The 23500-nt window shown below is 34.7% G+C and overlaps 1 protein-coding gene across 5 annotated transcripts in view; it reads left to right on the top strand.

Moving 5' to 3' along the window:
- The window catches only part of LOC133527983 (receptor-type tyrosine-protein phosphatase kappa), a 284020-nt gene that overhangs the window by 218548 nt on the left and 41972 nt on the right, over positions 1–23500 (top strand). For 4 of the 5 annotated variants that reach the window (XM_061865211.1, XM_061865212.1, XM_061865213.1 and 1 more), the window contains 2 exons: positions 1447–1470; positions 17770–17888. In XM_061865211.1, the coding sequence (XP_061721195.1) occupies positions 1447–1470; positions 17770–17888 (143 nt within the window). The remainder of the gene's footprint in view (positions 1–1446; positions 1471–17769; positions 17889–23500) is intronic. The other variant, XM_061865214.1, reaches the window with a different exon arrangement.

Genomic DNA, 23500 nt, shown 5'->3' with positions numbered 1-23500 from the left:
TGAGTTTGATTCATGTCATAACTTGTTCCTAATAGATACGGTCAGTGTGCGTATGGGATTGCTTTTGATTTTGGTTCCTTGTGTGTTTTAAGAAGGTTGCTGTCAAGCCATAATTTTGTCTTGCACGTTGTCTTTATGTTCGTTATTTTCCCTCCATCCGCTTTAGTAACTTAGTTTTGCAACCAGTGGCCATAAAAAGGTACTAGTAGCGAAACAGATCGCAAAACAGCTGGAGAGGTTAAACTTAATAACTCAGTCCCTTGACTATCGCAGACTTCTTAAACTGTTTTTGAAAACGATGAGAGGTTTGAGACTTAGTCCGACGTATGTCCAAATACTGACTGATCCATTATCTGTCCTCATTTATATTTCTCTAGATTGCTACAATTACAAGATGAAAATACAGATAAATGTAGTATCTACTTACTTCCAAAAATGGATTTCACTGTACGGCCCGTGTAAGGCAAAACAGTGGTTTCACAGTTAAATTTCAAAGGTTACGTAATACAGTTGTTGAGTAAATCCTTATATGCTTATTTGAAAACGTAAAATATTATATCAATATTAGAGCATCGACTAGACTAGAATTAGAATCATTAAAGTAAAATCGATATCATATTTAGCGTTTCTAAATACGCCGGCTTTTTACTCGACGAGTGTCAACGACCTTTACCTTCAAACTATTTAATACCTAACAAGAACATGATCTGGAATCAAAATTAACCCCGTGCGTGTAATTAATGCAGAATACTTAAATTCCTGTAGAACAAGAACCGAGTCAATTAAGTAGCAAATTAGTTTAGATCTTGGTTACATGTTACAAATTAGTTTAGATTTTGGTTACAAGTTACAAATTCCACGCCGGAGAAAGTGTTGGTAAGGACTCAAGTCTTTTGAGTTTAACACATGACACAGTTTTTTTAGATTCTAGTCATTTAGTCAGTCTTTTTAACTTTGAGTCTTCTGACGTTGTTTATAATTTCAAAATGTCGGGATGTTTTATTGTTTTATTTCATGAACAGCTATTGCGGTAACCGAAGACAACATTTTGAGTCTTACGCAGAGATTTAAATTTTGTAGAATTTTCTTCGGAAATTCAAGCAACTTTTTAAGTTGCATTTAATACACGAGGATATTTTTAACGTATCACAAGACATGTTTGCGAACTCAATCAAAATGTACCCTAAAAGCTTTAGTTTCACCATCAATACATTAAATCAATAAATTATTTAGATATATGTCCTATTTTATTACATATTTTTTAGAAAACTTTAACAAGACTCTTTTGCGAATGTAAGCTCTAAACGACTAGAAAAGTTAAGAAAAATTGAGTCATGTTTTTGACTCATGAGACTTTTAGTCTTTACCATCTCTAGACGGAGGTAAGACAGGAGAGAGTCGTAACTAATGCCGACCGGAGATTAACATCTCGCTTTATCATTTCAGAACGGGTGAAGTTTAAACCAGAGAGTAAGTCAGCAATGGATTTGTGCAAAACTTATTTGTGTTTAGAAATTTCACAGCGCTTTAATGGGAACGCTACGATAGAACTAATGCTTCTACAATAGTCTTTCTAGTTGAACGCGAAGTACTGGATATAGCTGTAAATGCATAAGCGGTAGCGAAGCGGGGCGGTACGTTGAGAACGTCTGTAATATGTGAAAGATTACGAAAGGGCTCACATACGGCAGCGGTAGATCCGGGCAAATAAATGTAGAATCATTTATTTAATTTCTTTATTACAAACGCCCCTTTGTAGGTACGTACTGCACTTTTTCGCTACACTACGCTTCTGTGCATTTGCAGCTTAAATTGAACAAAAAGTCCACTTCAAATTTGCATTTAGCGAAAAGTTAATATAGGCACTGCAAATAATATAGCATAGGCTTTCACATGCGAATGATATAAGTATAAGTCGCGCTTCTTAGAGTTGAAATATTTTAGTTTAAAGTCAGGATTCATTATGATTGAATGATTTTCCCACACGATCCATTCCTTACTTTTAAAAGTCTCATTGTTATTAATTTCGAAATCGAAAATATCGATACTGATTCAATAACGGTTAAATTCTACTTGTGCCTCTGCCTTTCTGTCATTTTGAACCAGTGGGATCATTATTCAACAGAGAGTCTGGTCAGGCAAAAGTATGTATCTGCAAAACAATCAAATCAATACAATAAGATCAAAGTTAGCCAGTACAAACTTGTTGATGGCTTTACTACATAGTAACTGTTGCGACATTATAGCTACGGCGTTTATAGCGCCGCTGGACCTGTCAATTGCAATGATAAAATGAATGACGTTCACCGCACATTACTGCCGCGATTATGACGTTCAATCATTCACCCATTTTATCAAGGAAATTGACAGATACAGTAGTGGAATATCACCTTTGATATCTCCAGAATATTAAACATAAGTCAATTTATAATTAAGTATTTAAACTCGCATAAGCGCAAAACGCAAGATTTAAATATGCGTTTTAATTTATTTACTAATTAGCAGTTTATATATTTACTTAATTGCTACATATCAAACCTATAAGCGTTGCTAGATTATTACTAATAAACTTTGTTACCCGTAATTACGTATGTAATTATGCACTGCCACGCTTGGCTGGCCAGACTTGACTCTTCTCTTGGAAGTGGACTTTCTGTACTAATTTACTTTGTGCCAAAGTCGCACAATTCGCTTTAATTAGTACTCTCTCGCCTAATAAAGCTGACATAGAGCTCCTTTACAAGCGAATAATAATTCAGTTACAATTTTAAACGGGAAAAGAAATAAACGAAATTGCTTCAAGTTGAAGTCGAAGTGTCTTGTAACGGGAAGAGTGGTTTTAAGTTTTAACAAAAAGATATATTAAAATGACACCCGTAACAATTAGCAGTCGCCTAGTGAGGTCCAAGTATAAAAGTGTGATTCTTAATTACTTATTTTATTACAAGGTGGAATGACAAAGGCTCTCATCACACGGAGCGTAAGCGTAAGAGACGCGTAAGCGTATCGTTATACGCGCGTAGAACGAGAGCGCTACGAGCACGAACAACTTCAAACAAGTCCGCGCAAGAAGCGTCGTCGTAGCGTAGGGTATGAGATTTCTGTCGTCATTGCAACAGGCGTAGCGTAATACAGGCGTAAAGAAAAATTCTGACATAATCAAACAATAAATAATCTTCTTCATCTGACGAGAAAGTAAGATCGTCGATACATCCTCCGAAGATATCTGACGCCAGTGACGCCATGATTTCAACTACATAACGAATTAGATTTCACTTATAAAACGATTACGCTTACGCGACGCTTAGTACCCAGAACTCTACGCGTCTCGTACTCGTAACGTTTTTACGATACGCTTACGCTCCGTCTGCTGAGGGCCAAAGCTAGACCTCAAAAAAATCAAAGATTCATTGTACTACAACGTTTACAACTTAAGCTGTAATTTCTACAAAAATGGTACAGTAACAGCGCGAGCGGTGCGAGGATTGTAACGTCTGTAACGTTCTAACTTGTATGAAGTAATTCATATGAAGCCTTGGAAGCAAATTTGATCTAACATCTTGACATAAAAATGATATCTTAACTAGTTTCATAGTAGTTTATTTATTATTCGCGCGTGCATTTCGCTCATAGTTGTTCGTACATGTACTGCCGCGAGCGAGCCGCACGGGCAAATGATAACAAAATGACATCATATATTGTTATGATGTCAAAATGAAAGTTTTACTTGCCCTCTCACTGGTAACCGATCGGGAACCGGGCGATATATACGACTCCATATGTAGAAGTAAGACTAGTCTTTTTAATCCTTAACGAATATGCTACTGTAATTCAATCTTTTTTTTTACAAATTAATCCACAACGCAGGTTTCGTCAGGTGGGTACAACCATAAATCAGCAACAAACGTCGTCGTTACACACAAACAATAAAGCTATCTGCAACAGGCTTCGTCATTTTCCCTTATGTTAATTATTATAGTAAAGTCATCCTTAATAGGTAAGTGGATGTAACGTCACCGCACCGCTTTTCCGCTACATACCGCCATTTTTTATCAATTGTAATTGAAAGTAGCTGACATCGTAAACATAAGCTGTAGAGCAGCGTTAACGCTTAAATATGTATTGTAGTTTTAGATCTAACAATCGCTTACAGTAGACGTAGGTAACAACAAACCGATTAACTGCAGCTTATCGCTTAGATGATATGAGGAGAGACTGCTAAATATTAAAGACTGTCAATTTCCATACAAAGTCGCGTTGTCACTGATTTATAAGGTGTATACCGCATAATCACTTACCATCAGGTGAGATCGTGATAAAAAGAAAAAAAAAACATTTCAAAACATTCACCGCCGCTTACTACTGTAACGACATCTAATGCAGCCCTCTTATAACAATATTATAAACAAAGAGCAACGTATATTCAAAATCTATGGAATAGTTATAGACCTCGCTAATGTGTCGCCATCTACAAAAAAATATGATAAACTAAATGTGAAAACTCTGAACATCTGAATCTTCAATCATCTGTCATTTTGCTGGGACTAGTGTAAATAGTTACAGAAATATCATGGGATATTTAAACCATTCAACTCGTTTTTGGTTGGTCTTAATTTAAAAAATAATGAAGAAATAGTATTCAAGTAGTTTAATTATTTTCATGATTTACATAAGTTCTTATAAAATAAGACGTTTCAAACATGAGGCCTGTAAGGGCATGGCAATTCTTATAAGTAACTGAAGCTAACTTAAACTAATGATTTTTTTTACACTAGGTAACAGCTGTAACAAGCTTATTATGCAAACATTTTATAATATCAGATAATAACATATTACGAAATAATACGTTTTTATTATAATTAAGCATAGTAACATAATTAATGAGATAAACTTCAAAAAAATGTCTATTGGTAAAGCGAAGCGATGACCAAATGCCCTTTCATTTGTGCAACCAATTTTGTTAGCTAAGAACAGAATGCTCAAGACCTAGCCACGCGCATCCAGACTCCATCTCCATAATTTTCATTTGAAGCCGAGTTTATATGGATGTTGACAGTCTTTTATATTTATTAGTCCCCAATATAAAGCTTTATAGGTTTAGCGAGATAAGCGTCGTGCCACGTCGATGCATGCACTATATTGCTATTAACTACTGTAATTGAATCGTCGGTACGCGCACATAGATTAAGCTAGATAATTTGTTTGTGGTTGGGTTAGGTTATTTAGCTATTAAACTACTACTACTAAACCTAAACAAACCGACGTACGTGTCTAGAGATGGACCAATTCTGGGTGACATTTGTAATAACACAGCGTGGGAATGTCATCATTAATGTAAAATTTCTATGAAAGTATTACATTTATAATGACACTTCTCACTTTGTTCTGTTGAAATCGATACAAATTAAGCTTAGCTGGACTATTTAACATAATGCAACTACTTTTTAAATAAATAGTTAGATTTTAGTTAGGACTCTATTTTTCGTTTCACGTCGGGGTCAGATGATCAATTACGTAATTTTCCTTGTTATGTGTCACTCAAATATTGACCAATGCCCATAGTCCATTCTGAGATACTAATGTCTGTAAAGTAACTAAAACGAAAAAGAACTATTTAAAAAAAAACATGTTATTTATATACATCAGTTACAAATACAGCTAAATTGTAATAAATTATTCGTGTGAAAAAACTTTACGACACCGCGCCTAAAGTTATTTTATTACAGGAGAAAATCTAAAATATTTTAGAGCGAATGTGGTTTTGTTTGGGCAATGGGGTAGTAAAACAGTATACTTATTTTTTTTATATCGAACCTTTCTGCTCCTTGGAAATTGGAATGACATTCAATTATTAGCAGAACAAACTAAATTCATTGTTCTATATTCCAACGCTCGCTTCGATCTGCAATTCGATGCCATAAAAGTGCCATTGGCATTTCGAACAATCTCACCATGTCAATATCTCGATTGAGTAAAATTGGAACACATTCTAGCCCTAGGTCATGACCTAGGTTGCGACATCCTGTACTAGACTATACTTGGCTTTTCTATGAGTATGTAGAGGAGAAGTGGCATGGAGGAGCCAGGATTGAACGAGCTACTTGCATTATTTTGGTAGTTTCGAAACGAGTTTTGTACAAACTTTTGTTATTTTAAAGGCCAGTTTCACAATGACCAAGTAAAGTTCTGAATAAGCTAGTTGCCACCTATTTGACGAATAAAGTCATCGTTGGCGTTTCACAATCTTCAAATACTTAAGCTTAACTGGTATATTAAGTGCTAAGTTTTGCAGGAGGTTTTATCTGGCAGTTAATTTATTTGATAATTAGCTATCCAATAACTTACTTGGACAATGTGAAAAAGGCCCTAAGTTACAATGATTTCTGCATCTCGCTCGTACTCGCATATTAGTACCATCGATATGTATAGAAAGTAAGTTACGTAGACGTTAGCGAATATGTCAGTTTGACACTGCTGAGGCAGTCGTGGTAGGCTACTGGCTCCTTTATGTCACTTTTCCCCTAAGTGCTTCAATAAGATATGCTTCGAGGTGGCACGATGATAAACCGGGATGCGGAAGCGATGCAAGCATGAACGCCTCTGCGTTCAACGTATACAGGGTAATATTTTATACAGTGCACACAATTTAACTTAGATTGGCATTTAAATAAAATATTTCCACAATTCAATTTTCCCCATTTAATTTTCAAATGTATTTTGTATAATACAAGTTGTGTAAATATAATATACAATTATTTTTAATTATATTGTTTTATCACTAATCTATTAGACTAACGATGGTAAATCTAGTGCATCCAGCTCACGTTTATTTGTTAACGCGAGCACGGTGCATTAAGAGTATCACATCAGTATCAAATATGTAAAAGATATGATAGAAATGGGTACAGCAGGCGCTGCAGCGTAGCGCTACAAGCTTTAAATTAGAGTAAAATTCGGCTAAAACCGCAAACCTCGTAACTCCATGTCAATTACATTAGGATTTGCAACTTTAGTCCAGAATACCTAAAGTTGCAAACATCTTAACTCCTTTAGAGGAGATACGAGGTTTGCGACTTTAGCCGTCGATAGAAGCATCCGCAAGTTCTATAGTGGTTCCATTGTAGCCATATAACACCCATTGGGACTACATAAATGTTAGTTTAGAAATGTTTTAGCTTCAGGAATAAATAGTGTAGTAATTTATTAACAACTTTCTCGTCTATTGCTAATTGTTGTGTGAAAAATAGAATGTGATTAATACCAGAGTATGTAATAATGCCAATAAACTAGAAAATATGTAGAACTTACTTTAGATGTAAGAGTACCGGCCCAATTCAGAATTTAATATACGTCAAATATTAGGTCTAGGTACGATATGGGTCGGATATGTCAGTGTCAAAAGTGACGTTTTTGTTTGAAGAAACATCACTTCAGACGCTGACATATTCGATCCATATCGTATGTAGACCTAATATTTGACATATTTTAAAGTTCGAATCGGGGCATACATCATGAAGCATTAAATACACCTTCATGTAAAGTCAATTCCATATTTATTTTAATCTACAAATAAAATGTAATACTAGAAATAGAAGACGTTCATGTTACTCATATTTTTCGTAAAATTCTAAATACATATATAATATATACATATGTTAATAGTATAAACATATATATATATATATATATATATTTACGTATTTACAGGTTTTGTAAGCCACCCTACAAGTTAATCTAAAATATGTAGGTACTAATGTATCAGTGTTTTATCATTATCAGTTCTTATAAATTGTCTTGTACAGTCAGCGTCAAATACTTTGTAGCAACCAAAGTAGCCAAATAGTTCGGTATTTGGCCACTTTGACTGCTACAAAGTATTTGACGCTGACTGTACATGGTTACCCAGTCGATATCGAATAGATAGCTGCACTTTGGCGAAGTAAGTCACGTTCTTGGGAAATCACTTTAAAAAACGTCACTTTATAGGGAGGTATGTCATTTTCTTAGACGTTATTATGAAGTAGTGATTCCATGGTAGCTTTTTAGTACCTCACATTAAAAAAAACTAAAACTCGGTCTTCGACGATAAGCGGATTATGATTAAAAAATACCTCAAAACGGTATACGAAACATATCCTTCATGTTAAGTGATTAATTTTAAATAATATGAAAGATACAACAGGAGTAGGTAGGTACTCAGACTTAAAACAACAATAATTATAACATGTTTAATCATATTTGTCCTCTTTTTTACAACGAAAAGGTTTTAAGAAAAAAATCATTTGGATATTTTTCCTTATTATGTAATTCCATTTACGTATTTTTTTCAACATTGTAACAGCAATAAGTGACTTGTTTATGCTCAACTCGACAAACTCACGGTAAAAAGCTTGGAGTTTTAATTATACTTTATTAATCGAGGTAATTTTCGCAAACAGGTATATTTTACTCTATTTTCACGCTGTAGAGTGCTTGTCGCGGTTGAAATAAGACTTATTTTAAAATGGCAAAATAAAGAAGATTGCGAGGTTATTGTAGGTTTTAAGCGATATAGCGCTTTGCTCATTATTTTAAGCTAAAATGTTAATTAAGGTTGCAAGGGTGATCAAATATGTTATTTTAGAAACGCGCGGTGTGGAAATTAAAGACCTTACCTTTTTGTTTTATTGTAAAAATAATACCTATGCTTTGTGAATGGGGACATTCCGACAAGTCAGATTTAGAGCCGTTACTGACTTATTAGAGAAAAAATATATTTTGAATTAGTTACACAATGTTTTTAATTTATGATTAGTAGTAGTAGTAGTGACATATAGATAAAAGTTCATCTTTTTCGAAAATTATATTAAAAATAAAATCGTAGAAAATTCCTCATTCGAGTCAAGATTTAAGCTTTTTATTTATTTCAAATCAAATACAACGGCCTTTAAATTACCGGAAACGAAATTTCAAAAGGAATTAGAAAAATAAGCGTCCTCCCTAATTACAGTGGGCACCGAAGCGTCAAGTTGACAAAGGGTAGAAAAATGGCCGTCCCTTCTTATTAAACTGGCGCTTCCTGACAGTTAAATTGTGCATCTGTGTCACCGCCACGTTTCATTACAGGGCTTTGAAATAAACTTGCGTTACTAACAATCACAAGGAGCGTGTTTTCAATGAAAGTCTTTATTCTACAATTTAGGCATATGCACGTACGAGTATGAATGTCAGAAACTACCACCGGTCCTAATCCTAGACCACAGCCCCGAGAAGATGTGTCTGGCGTAAAAAAAAAATTCAGCGGTACTCATTTTTTTCAAATAAATATGCATGAAATCTTAAAAATATGTAACGCTTCGTTCTTCCAGAAAACATATCAAACATTAACGGCATAAAAAAATACATTTTTTGTAAATAAGTTTCACTAAACGTCAATAAACGTGCAGGTGTTAACCATGTTTTATTTCATATATAAATAATTACGTTCTTATTTCTCTCGTATGTTAGAGAATGTCTGTACATATCTAGCTTGTAGATTATAGCTAAGAGGAGTAGGGGACAACCACAACGTCCACAATAAATCGTGTGAAAAACAATAACTCAATAGCTGGGTTTTTTTTTGTATAGAACTGCTTCCTCTTTGGAGGTCGGTAAATTAAAGTAGCCTATGTCACCAAAACCATAAATAAAACAATTTACTTTTCATTCATTCGATTCAGCTCAATAACTTAAAAAATATCCATGGAGCTAAAACTATAATCCTTTCTTTCGATTAAAAATGTATCTGATATAAGTAATAAAAATGAAATGGGTACACTTTGTACAAAATTCTAATGTTCGCTTTCATTGTTATTGAGTGTAGAAGCGTGTCTCTTAGCACCGTTCTAGACGAGTGAATACCAAGTGGCTGCATTTTGCATAGTCGATAATGCAACTATGTATACTCGAACACAAGCTCGTGACCCACATATTTACGACTGATGGGTTATTAGCAAATAATGAGTTTATTCTCTTCGCGAAAAGTATTTTAATGGAATGTAGTTTGGCGTAGGCAATTTGAAAAAGTCCTGTGTTGTTAGTACTTTAACATCAATGGGTACTTAAGCAGCATGTTAAAGTTAATTCTAAACGTGAAAAATATTTTCAACAACGTTTTCATTACAAATATCATCTCTTGAATTTATATTTTATGTCAATTGTATAATTCCCTAAATAATACTGATACCTCCCAATTAGTTGACCAAGGGCGGGCTTAAAATGTTTAAATCCAGCAAGCTGTATCCGCACCTTTTTCATTACTTACGCAATCAAATTGTTGCACATTGTTGAGATAAATACTTACCTACACTTTGTACCTAGAATGGACTACTTACCTACCTAACATTTATACCTATGAACTGCTGTAAAAAGTAATGAAATAAACGTATTTGTATATTTTAAAACTGTTTCGCAATATAGGCTTCGAAACATTGAAAACTTGAAATACAATGATTGCCGCAAATACAAAAAAATAAGTATGTATTAGAAAGCAAATTCCACATATAGTACTCGTATAGGTATGTTTTTAAGTATAAAAGAAGAAACCGCTTATTATAATATAATTATACCTACCCATGTTCCGTGGGATGTAATCCGTAATTCCTATGTCTGAAGCACAAAACGAAAAACGCATTCAATTGTAAATCGTGTAGAAGCAAACTCAAACGTTTTCTCAGTGTGATGATAGTTACTTCAAGGTGTCCTCAGTGCGGAAGCTCCCAAACTGTCAGGCGCAGCGTCTGGGCGGATATTAAACCAGGCAGGCGGTATTACGTTACAACACTCTGCTTAGGTTCTTAGTGTTAAAAAGCATTGTATTTGTATCTAAGACATGATTGTGCTTTAATATTACGAACGCATTTGTGTAGGCACTTAAATTAATTTGCTACGTTGCGTTGTCGCAACCGTATTATAGATACGTCGATTACTTATACAAAGAGACGCATTGTTACTAAGAGTAAATTATCGTAGGTAGTAAAAAAAATCTAAACAAAAGTATGCATGTACCTTACCTGTTAACTTGTCATTAATTAATATTATAATTTTATACACACTTTCCTAGAAATACTACTGCGCAATATATTCGTTGAGACAGTTCGGGCAATGCATCCAATCATAAATGCTTATTTTATACTGATCATTTCTCTGGGGGAAAATTCCTGCAATGCGAGTAGTACGGCAGGAGCTTTATTAATAATTATGAAAAACGGTGGAAAACCTTACATCCCTAATATAGAGAGCATGTTATGAACAGATCTCTTTGAAGTACACGCGATATAGAAAAATAAAAAAGCTTATAATTAAATTGCATCTGAGCATTGTAGCATTGTAGCCTCTCACTGGATCCTACCTGCTTTTGGTATTACCCTTATTACCTGGCAAAAAAGTTCAAAATAAATCAAGCAAGTGTATGAACTTAAGTATGAGGATCCATCGTCCACACTGACAAGCCGTAAACCTTATTACGACGACATAAGGTCCAGTAATAGTTAGTTAAGTGTTGATGTTGGTAGGTAAGTAGGCTATGTTGAAAAGCTACATTTTTTATCTAGATCCGTTAACACGTAATTTCCTCGCGTCGCCGCCGTCTGTTATTATGCTCGCGTTGAAATTCAATTACCTACCTTTTCATCGTTCGGTGTTTGTTTCAAGATGTATGGGTAGATAGACAACAACGTTATTCGCAAGTGGATGCGTTCAGTTTTTACGAGGCCGTGCCGTACAGTTGCAATCTTGGCCCACAAAACGGTCTCGCCGGGAGATCAGCGCTGACCTTCATGTCAGCATTATGCTGAGGCGAGCCCATTTTGTGGTAAACAATTTGAATATGTTTTAGTCTTTTTTTTTGTAATATATACACTTCTGTATGTAATTCAAGTTTTACCACGAAATGATTATTACGAGTACCTACATAGAATAATGACAATAATAGGCTGACTCTGATATTCATGATGTGGTCGAGTTGTCTTTCTTGATGGTGAACAAATTTTATTTACAATAACAGTATACATCATGGATATTTATATACAGTGGTGTTACTATATTCAGCTTAAATCTAAAATAGGCCCTTGAGGCATTGTAACAAAGATCTTGATTGAATTTTGTTATTAAATATTCTTCCGACAAAAGTCCCGTGGAGGCGTTATTTTTGTTAGCACCTAAAAGCGCAAACAAAGTGAGCCCCCAATTAATATTCCGTGTCGCATTATCTATGGTCTGGTTAAGCGGGGGAGGGCTTGTTGTGTAAACCGTGGCACGTGACCGTGTTAAGGTGAGGGAACACTACAACGATCCGGAAAATATTCCGGCGGTATCGCTCGTACCAGTGACTGATGCCCCGGCTAGCGCTTACACGAGCTTATACATACATATACATAATAAGTAAATTACGATAGGTGTTATATTTCGGATAATAAATGTACTATATTCATCGCCTGAGAATACGTTTGTGCCATATCCATTTTTGAGAAAAATCATTTTTTGATGACTCCTAAAATAACAATAATTATGCTATAATTGGCTACTTGACAGTTTTTTGTAAATAATGTTAATCGATCTTGATGTTCCTGAGGATTAAATGTCTATATAGGACTAATGGCATTTAAGCAACACAAAGGTCAGAAATGAGAATTAAGTCTAACGCTCGCACTCGACGATTGAAACGCCTCTAACAAAATGATATTGTAATGTAATGTTACATTACATTAGTCTGTCCTAAATGTATGGAAGATCAATAAAATTGCAATTTTGGCCCTGAAATATTGCGTTTATGTATAATTACGTATTTGTATAGCATTATAAATAGTAAACATATGTACCTAAATGATAAATGAGTTGAATATGTCCTAATATACAACTTTTCGAAATTTTTTTTGTTCATGTCACTCTAGTGGCACAACCGTATTCTCACTCGACGAATTATCTTTTACGATTAAGTAAAAAATAACGTTAAAGCATAGACTTTGAAATCAAGGCATTTAAAAACGATATCTTGTTACAAATTATAACGCTACTGAATAATAAACAACTGTGTACACGAGGAAAAGTTATAGGGGGTATGAATTGTTTAATAATTCCTTCGAATAACTGACGTCTATTTGGGATAATATATCGGAATACAATAAAAAAAAATCTTGCAAGCTTGTGCTAATGCATTATTTACATATAAGCTTTACACCAACCTTAATTTTATAATATCTAATACCTATAAATTAATCGATATTTAATAGGTACTTTAAAAATATTGCATTGATTATCACGTTCGACAGAGTGACGACGCCTTAAGGAGCGGCCCCATACGAGTGCCAATTAAGCCAAGCCTAATTAAGTCAACAATCTATGGCGGCTCCAGAAGTCTGCTCACATAGCTGACGCGTCATCGCAGCTGAGATACTCATTTAGTGTAATTTATGATATCTTAGTAACTTCTGTATACTCGCAGGTATGTAACTTAATATCACGACCAATCCTCATTGCGTTCGTGCGTTCAATGTAAAAAATACTTAGGCCTAAATATTGCTACGATAAAATTAGAGTATATGTCTTCACATTCATAGTATTTAACCTTTGGTATGCTTGGGAGCAGATATGCTCCGTACATGAAGTTGTCATGATTGCTATATAAATGGCAATTTTTTTGACAGGATCATAAAAAAGATTAATATTATACGAGTAAATGCGAAAGAAACACTGAATTAAACTTGACCACTGATGATAAGCATAAACTACTTCATTTTTGGAAAACACCCTCGTAATGTAGTCACAGACCGAATACCACCAGGAATAATTAGCTTTTTTTAAGGCAAAAATATTGAATTTTAAAAACTAACTAGGTATATTATGAAACAAAGTATAGGTACGTAGATATTTCGTCGGCAATACACAAATGAAATGTTCAACATCGTGCAAACTCAAAAGTAGGAAAGGGATTTGCTCTCGGCAATTATTAGCCCGGCGAATTGCAGCACGCTGCATTGTGCCAAATTTCTATAGTGCAACTGCCACGTCGGCAACATTGCCACGTTGCTGCGCTAAGAAATTAATTAATTTTTTATACAACTGTTTGAAACAAATAATGAAAACCAAACAGCTGAATATAAAATTATGGCTATGTGTGCTGAGGGCCTTAGGGATTTGTTTCAGCGGTCAGCAATAGCTTCACTGAGATGTTTAATGATCGGATATTGATCATAAACAGTCTTGGTACCTATTACTAATTATTAGAATGTATGCTGGATATACCTTACTACGAGTCAACAAGAATTAGATTTTTATGAATGGATGTATAGGTATATTTTATTCTCATAGTTCCTTTCCACTACGTTTACATACATGTTTCCGACAAATGCTGTATTAGAATGTAATTCTGGATATGTAAGCTTTATAGATAAGCGTAAAAAAGGATTATCATTCTTTCCTCGGAAATTTTCCTTTAGTGCAACAGCTTTCTAGGAATGCAAAATACAAAAAACTATTCTCCCAAGAGTATTTTTGTTACACAAAAAGTCTACAGATAAATCGCAAAGCCCGGGGATGTGTCTGTTATTCCATAGTTATTTCAACATTGCGGGCCGGCATTGATTTTATTATATTTCGCCTAATCTAATACCGTATTCAGCCCGTGTCCAATATAAGCCCGAGGCCTGGCGATATCTGTGATATATCAGAATGCAACCATCGCAGAGGAAGCCATCTTCAAACTTCGGAAACGGGAAGTCAAAAGTAATACAACCATATTAGCAAAGAGAATTTGAAATAGAGGTGGTTTGTCAAAGAAAACTTTGTAGTCTCATTTATTAGAAGTTTTAGAATGCCATTTGACTTTGATCAAATGGCAACGACACATGATTAGAAGTTTTAGAATGCCATTTGACTTTGATCAAATGGCGATCAAATTTACTGCGGCTGCAAAGTTTTCTTTGTCAATCCACCTCTATACAGTCAAAATCAACAAGGCTTAGGGGAGAGTGGGGGAATTGGGAACACTTAATTTCATACGCTCGAAAAAGATATAAAAATGCCATAAGCCGAATTAATTTTTACGCTAACCATTAGTTTGGTTATCTGTCTATCTAATTTCAACTAAATAATAATTTTAAGTTAATGTTATCCTACTAAACTTGGGCGAAAACAAAAGCCTTGCCGTTCCTTTTTACCCGAAACTGTATGGGGTAATTGGAAACAGTCCGCGGGGGAAATGAAAACACTGAAGATTACCAATTTAGTATCACTTTTCAAGAATCTCTTTTTACCTCACGGGATACATAACTTTTTCAAAGTAAAAAAAATTGGTATGTCAATCAGTATATATTAGGAATCATTTAGAATGCAAGGGGTAATTGGGGACGCTCTCGTTTCCTTAGTTCATAATTACCCCAATTGAATAATATCAATCAAAATGAGTATCACTATGATTATAATTTTGGTGACACATGGTGACACAGGTGAGGCACATGCAAGCCTCTTTAATATGTCCGTGTTAAAGAGACTCAATATTTTTTTGTCAATTCAAGTCAATTTGTGTAATAATGTCCTATAATATTTATTTATATATTTATTTATTTAATTTGAAGTACTATATATCTCAGCAATTAGAAGTACTATACTGTCATGACCCAGGAACAGTGTTAAAAGTAACTACCTGTTATCACTATCAGAATATGCATGTAGATAACATTATTTCATATTCCGGTTTGAATTTGCCACACTTCCGAAAATTACTCCGTACATTAAATTTTGCGGAACCAACTCTCATTCGGAATATCGTATTCATAAATCATACCTAAGTGACAATTGTGCAGATTCTTCTTTTATTTGTGTGGTCAGCCGAATAATCGGTCGGTGCCGCTTGGCCGCCGGCCAGGCCCGCTGGCATTGATTACTGTAAGCCTCTAATCGATCCCCACTATGGAGGTGCAATAACAATAAGCGGGTGAAATGCACGTTGTAGTTAGCGTATTCAGTAAACCGCCCGTAGCTGCTAAACTTTCTGTAAATTTGTCAAGAATATTACAAAATCGTGAATCCGTGTTTACTCGTATCCAGAATTTAAAAAAAAATTGATGGTTGAAACCACACTTGGTACGAACGCGTTATTGTATAACCCCCTTATTCATAAACGTGTGCTAAAGTTGACAAGCCGGTAACAATCGTTTATCCCTTTCCATCCTACCAATACGTCGGAAAGGGACAAACGATTATTAGCGGCTTGTCAACTTTAGCACACGTTTATGAATAAGGGGGTAAATCTTTAACTTTTTATAACTTAAAGTTGCTTTTATTTATTATTTACTTGGTTCCATGCCTTCTCAATTATAATTATAAAAAATATTTGACAACACCGCTATAAAAGATCACATTTTCAAAGAATTTTACGTTTATAGTGATATTAACATATATGTTTAGTATAACATGTTATGTTGTGTAGGATATAAGTAATTCTGCATTCAAGGCACAATTTTGAATGTTGAATCATCGAAAATGTTGAGCATTTTCGAGTCGATTATTCCTTGAATTTATACCTATTACTAGTTTCTAGAACAAGCTTGCATTTTGTAAATTCGTCAAAGAGATTCATGATTAGGAATTTTTGTGGCAAAAAAATTATTAGGCTATTTTTCTGTGTGGTGTGGCTTACAAATCTAATTTATAACTTCGTTTACAAATTACAAATCTAATTTTAATATTTAAGTTCGGGTAAAGTTAGTTAAATAATTTGATCGCAAAATATCCTCATCAAGCTTTATATTAATAATGATAGCCTCGTAGACAGACTTAATAATTTTTTCATAAAAATATCATTCAATCGTATATTCTTCAATCATAAAAGCTGTATTCATATAACCATAGCTATAGCCTAAAAACTTAAAGGAGTGCCCTTATTCTATGTGCCGGTACCGTATATAAAGTTCCATTTTCAAAAATATTCTTATCGTATTACCTATAATTAGCAATTCTATTTCACATTGACGATGGGCACTTTTAAAAGTTTTACTAATACTTCTTAGTAGTGATTTGCACACATTGGCAATCATTGCACAATTCAATCAGCAATGAAAAAAATATCAAGAATTGTCATCCATTTACCGGGCTCAATCAAATTTTCCTTATACAATCAACATCAAAGATATATTATGTAACTAAACACTTGCTCTTTGTAAAAAGGAGAAATAAATACTTCTACTTATTTTTTCGAAGAAAAAGGGAAAAATTGACTGACCCACAAACTTTTTTATCAATACACAAGTTAACCACAAAGATAAAAGATAGGCAGGGGTAGAGTTGCTAAGACCGAAATATGATTTCATAATACGCCGATTTCCTCATGTACAGTCGCCATCAGATTTATCGGAGTTGCTGAGGTGCTCAAAAATATCTGAACACGCCTCTCTTCTCAAGGCGTGAGAGTGCGTAATTAGATGTTTATGAGCACCTCGGCCGCTTTGATATATCTGATCTCGAGTACCCTCGAGAGCTATGAGCGGTGAATGGCTCAAAAAACGCGATAAGGATACACTGGCAAGCCAGCTTTTTCAGTAGGAAAAGGCGACAAATTTGAAAAAGCTAAGCGCGATGAATTGATATCCCATACAAATTTTGAATCTCGCGCCTTTTTTACTGATAAAGTTGGATTGCCAGAGTATAATGTGTGAATACAAAATCGGCTTGTCATGAAATCACAGTTTTGTCTTAAACGACCCTACTTGTCTATATATCAATTCTCTGAAATTTACCTTAACATTTCTGACGCAGCTGACGAGAACGGCTCCATAACGGAAACGATTCCGGACCGGCCCGTGGAGCTGAAGAACTTCCCCAAGCTGTGCGAGCAGCGCCGCAAGTTCCCCGTCCTCTACAAGCTCGAGTTCCAGGTACGTACGTACACACTAGTGATGTGCCAATGGGCAAAAGTTAAGCTTCCATCAAAACAAAATTATAAGATTTTTACATGTCTATGAAGATAAAGTACGAAAATCGGGCTCAAAAGTCATTTTATGTTATGATGCCCACAGGACAGTCGCATAACTTTAATTGAGATTAAAAAAGTTTTTTTTTTATCTTATTTATTTTATAAGCCACACATCTTAAGATTAAGTCGGCTTAAAAATAGTAACATTGATACTTAAACTTTAGGTGTTACTTAAAACATTAGGGTTACTACTTAAGGAGTATTTTTATAATATTCAAAACTAACCAAAGTTACTTAAACTTTAGATGTTACTTAAACAATTGGGATTACTATTTAAGGAGAGATTTTATAATATTCGAATCTAAGGTCCAATGACTTTATGATGAAACTTAAAAATCTACCACTATATTCGGCAGTGAATCCTGAGCTTAAAATTTGATGGAAAAAGAAGAGAAGATCCCCCGCAGAGCACCGAGTTTCTTTTAAGAGATCCAACCTAGATTGTTCGTTGATTTTACACTCGAGAACTAAGTGGAGGAGGTCCTCCTCTCTCTCACATCGTGTACAGTTTGGATCGTCTCTTTTTAGGGTTCCGTAGCCAAATGGCAAAAAACGGAACCCTTATAGATTCGTCATGTCCGTCTGTCTGTCCGATTCTGTCACAGCCACTTTTTTCCGAAACTATAAGAGCTGTACTGTTCAAACTTAGTAAGTGGATGTATTCTACGAACCGCATTAAGATTTTCACACAAAAATAGAAAAAAAACAATAAATTTTGGGGGTTCCCCATACTTAGAACTGAAACTCAAAAAATCTTTTTTCATCAAACCCATACGTGTGGGGTATCTATGGATAGGTCTTCAAAAATGATATTGAGGTTTCTAATATCATTTTTTTCTAAAATGAATAGTTTGCGCGAGAGACACTTCCAAAGTGGTAAAATGTGTGTCCCCCCCCCCCCCCCGTAACTTCTAAAATAACAGAATGAAAAATCTAAAAAAAATATATGATATACATTGCCATGTAAACTTCCACCGAAAATTGGTTTGAACGAGATCTAGTAAGTAGTTTTTTTTTAATACCTCATGAAATTAAAAAAAAAATTTTTTTTTCATCATACCCATACGTGTGGGGTATCTATGGATAGGTCTTCAAAAATGATATTAAGGTTTTTAATATCATTTTTTTCTAAACTAAATAGTTTGCGCGAGAGAACCTTCCAAAGTGAAAAAAAGTGTGTCCCCCCCCCTGTAACTTCTAAAATAACAGAATGAAAAATCTAAAAAAAATATATGATATACATTGCCATGCAAACTTCCACCGAAAATTGGTTTGAACGAGATCTAGTAAGTAGTTTTTTTTTAATACGTCATGAAATTAAAAAAAAAAATATTTATTTCATCATACCCATACGTGTGGGGTATCTATGGATAGGTCTTCAAAAATGATATTAAGGTTTCTAATATCATTTTTTTTCTAAACTGAATAGTTTGCGCGAGAGAACCTTCCAAAGTGAAAAAAAGTGTGTCCCCCCCCCTGTAACTTCTAAAATAACAGAATGAAAAATCTAAAAAAAATATATAATATACATTACCATGCAAACTTCCACCGAAAATTGGTTTGAACGAGATCTAGTAAGTAGTTTTTTTTTAAACGTCATAAAATTAAAAAAAAATTTTTTTCATTAAACATATACGTGTGGGGTATCTATGAATAGGTCTTCAAAAATGATATTTAGGTTCCTAATATAATTTTTTTCTAAACTGAATAGTTTGCGCGAGAGACACTTCCAAAGTGGTAAAATGTGTGTCCAAAGTGGGAAAATGTTGAACAAGATCTAATAAGAAGATTTTTTTTAATACGTCTTAAATTGTACGGAACCCTTCATGCGCGAGTCCGACTCGCACTTGGCCGCTTTTTCATTATGAAGTTAAACTTGTTAAGTGGGAGGTGGTAAGTTCGGGTTCGAAAGCAGATAACTAATTATTTTCTGTTGAGGTTTCGAGAGGCAAACCAAGGTATGCGCGGTGGTTCGTCTACAATGGTCTTGTACCAAATACCCTTTTCTTTTGAGCACTCATTGAAATAGGATTTAAATTTAATATGATTGTCGGTTTTTACTTTTGGAAGATGATTAAAAAAGTTTTTTTCTCTGATATTTTACCGTCAATGTCCAAGTTAACTGTTCGTTAATGTCCATGATATCCTATTACCGTCCACGGTACACTAAAAGCGACTGCATAAGGTCTCATACATTTGCATCCTCTGCTCTGCCGTGAAGCCAAAACGTCCCGTTGTCGTGAACCTTCACAGTGAAATATAATAGCGCCAATTGATGTAAATATTCATTGATTGACGTAAATATTCGATGTAAACATTTTTTTTTTACTCCTGTGGACTGATTGGTGAAATTATTTTATTGATTATATCACACAAGTTAATGGAAAACCTTTGGCGCCGATTTAGATTTAGGGGGGGCGGGTTTAGGGTCGGCAACGCGCATGTAACTCCTCTGGAGTTGCAGGCGTACATAAGCTATGGAGACTGCTTACCATCAGGCGGGCCGTATGCTTATTTGCCACCGACGTAGTATAAAAACAAACTTCTTACGGCTTTGATCTTGTTTTGATACAAACTTTGAGATCGCGTCCGATGCGCGCCAATCACCAAGACGATCGTCAAGGTCGCATTAAAACCAGTTCAGAACTGTATCAAGTTGTGACATCTGAATCGGGCGCCATGTCCACAGTAGAGACAGAGACGTGTACCTAATTGCTGAGACATTCGTTGCACTTTTGTTGCAGAGTTGAATTTTTGTTTTTAAATTTTCGCTTGTCTGTATCTTTAGGTATTTAAAAAAGGTAAACAAAATCTACCCTCAAATGGCTCCTTAAGGCGACTGAGGGTAGATGAAAATATTACATGATCAAATAATGTAGGTTTAAAGTCAGGTCGTTCAGTGACAGATCCAGGCGGTTTTGTATTTGGTTGGTTAACCAATAAATATTAAAACTACCCGAAAATGTACAAATTGTTTGTTTACCTTTTTTAAATACCTAAAGATACAGACTATAGATGAAAACCTTACAATGTAAGAAATACGTCGGAATTAAGAACATAATATATGAAGGAATTTGACTGTTCATACGTTACCTAATATAACTGTTTTATTTATTTTCACCACACCAACCGGTAAAGGCCCGCTTGATTGTTCAAAAACGATAGACAACGTTGCATTTTATCCACATGTGGGGCAAAGTAATCAAATGCATTTGTTTTGGTTTGATTGTTTTAGTATTTGAGAGTTAGTATCCTCGCCTTGGTGTGGTGAAAAGTTTGTTTAACCTCGCAACGTTCAAATATCAATATCAGCACGAGGAGTTAAACAACAACTTTGCCCCCTTGTAAAACAAATAACTCTTTAACGGTCCCACTAAGAAACCGAAACTGAGCTAGATAGAATAAAAAAACAGTGATAATAATATTCAACCCAGTTCATTTAAAAAAATGGATTTTCTAATATTTACGCATGTAATATACCTAACTTGCTGCAAAAGTGCATTTCCTTTTGATGAGTGCAATTCATTCATTAAGTGGGTAGGCACTTTTGCAGGTAGCAGTACATTAGGCTAAACTAAAAAGTTCCAATATTTTAATAGAAGCTGAAAACCATTTCGAGTAAAAGTCCTATTTTTTCCGTACCTCAACTACCTGCCCTTAGGAACCTCACTACACACGCCTTAATTACGAACCTGCCAGTATTTTCTCTTTTATTTGCTCGCACGTGTGGGAACGCCTTAATTACAACTTTTATTACTGGCCGTTTGTGTTACTTTTTGTATAAGTTTTGTTTTTACAAAAGTTCATTGAGCGCGCGCGTTCGTTGCTAGACGAGATGAAAATTGACTTTCTAAATTGGATTGGAATCGAGTTAACAGGTTATAAAATATTTATTGCACAAAACGATAGTTATACGAGAATGAAATGATATTTCAAGCTTGAATTCGCCACGCACGTGGTTTTTTTCGGTAGTTATAATCATAACCCATTTAACTAGTAGTTCGCCCCGAATCGAGAAACTTTTAAATATTATTTTGTATTCTACACAAGAATTTGCCATACCAAGCAGTCTTAAAAAGCCATCGTGGCAACAGTTGGGCAAGACATTTGAAAAACCAAACTATAACTAATCATTTAATTTGTTGTTATGTATTATTTTATTGTATGATTCTGGTTGATCGAAATAAATTATAATTTAATTTATAACAGTGACAGTTCAGTTGACTTTATTTGAAAAAACCGGAAAAGTGCAAGTTGGACTCGCCCAACCGAGGGTGCCGTACTTTTTAATATTTGTTGTTATAGCGGCAACAGAAATACATAATCTGTGAAAATTTCAACTGTGACAGACGGACAGACAGACAGACGGTCGGACAGCGGAGTCTTAGTAATAGGGTCCCATTTTACCCTTTGGGTACGGAACCCTATCCAAAATGTTATCAGTCTTTGACATAATGACGTCGTCGTTTTTCAATTGTCTAAGTAATACCAGAGCTCTTGTTCATTTACTAGTAAATTATAAAGACCGATAATCCCCGTTAAATGCAGCAAGATTAGCCATTGTTATCGATGAATATTTATATTTACATTTTAGATATTTGCGTATGATAACTACCATCCTAATGCTATATATTATTTAAATTATTTATTTTAAAACATAAAATTGGACTTGTCATATAATCACAGCGAAGTAGTCATCACAAAAATACATTTAAAGCATTTTAGGGATATTCCTATTGAATGGCGCCATAAAGTTTTAGCCTTTTTTTAACCATGTCTAATCTTCTCTAGGTCACCGTCTCCATCAAAAATATCCCAAAAATGCTTTTGTTGTTGTTTAATTGTACTAATGTGCATATGATAGTGGCCAGGCAAGAATCGAATTTTACTAAAACTACTGAATTTTACGAAAAAAGCGACACCTACAACAATATTAAACGCGCGGAGAACGCCGTGTACTAAGTATAATTATAATATCTTTAAACCAGCTTGACATGCATGCAGTATTTATACAAATTTCATTAAAACATGTTATAGATAAATACATATTTTTAAAATATGACTTTTTTTAACACAGTGCAAGCTTACAGTACTACACCAATTTACTTACACGTTATAAAAATAGAAGTCAGGAAAATAAAAAATAAAAACATGCAAACAGATAAAATGTCAAGGAAGATAAAATGTACAAATTCTGCAAATTAATTACAATAATTCGAATTTAGAAAGTGTCTAGCAGTATTGCATAGGTACGCTAAACTATTGGGTAACATGTCGCCATCTGCGTACTGAGCGAGCATTGAATGTAGACTCGATAGAGCGCGCGGGGTAGGAGCGTGCTTCGCGTAGCAAGTGCGAGCAAGAAGGCTGCTGCAACAGGCACGGCCGGCCCGTCCACATCCTGGGGTATCCTCTTAGGAACTATTAATCCCAACTTCTCCAACACCTCTGAACTTTATAGGATTAGTCGTCATTACGACAACACCCCAGCTCCTACTCCTAAGTGCCTGTTTA

Source organism: Cydia pomonella, chromosome 18 (assembly GCF_033807575.1).
Source record: "Cydia pomonella isolate Wapato2018A chromosome 18, ilCydPomo1, whole genome shotgun sequence".
NCBI classification, from domain to species: domain Eukaryota; kingdom Metazoa; phylum Arthropoda; class Insecta; order Lepidoptera; family Tortricidae; genus Cydia; species Cydia pomonella.
Note: the sequence above shows the minus strand (reverse complement) of the source record. Positions and strands in the feature narration are given on the sequence as shown.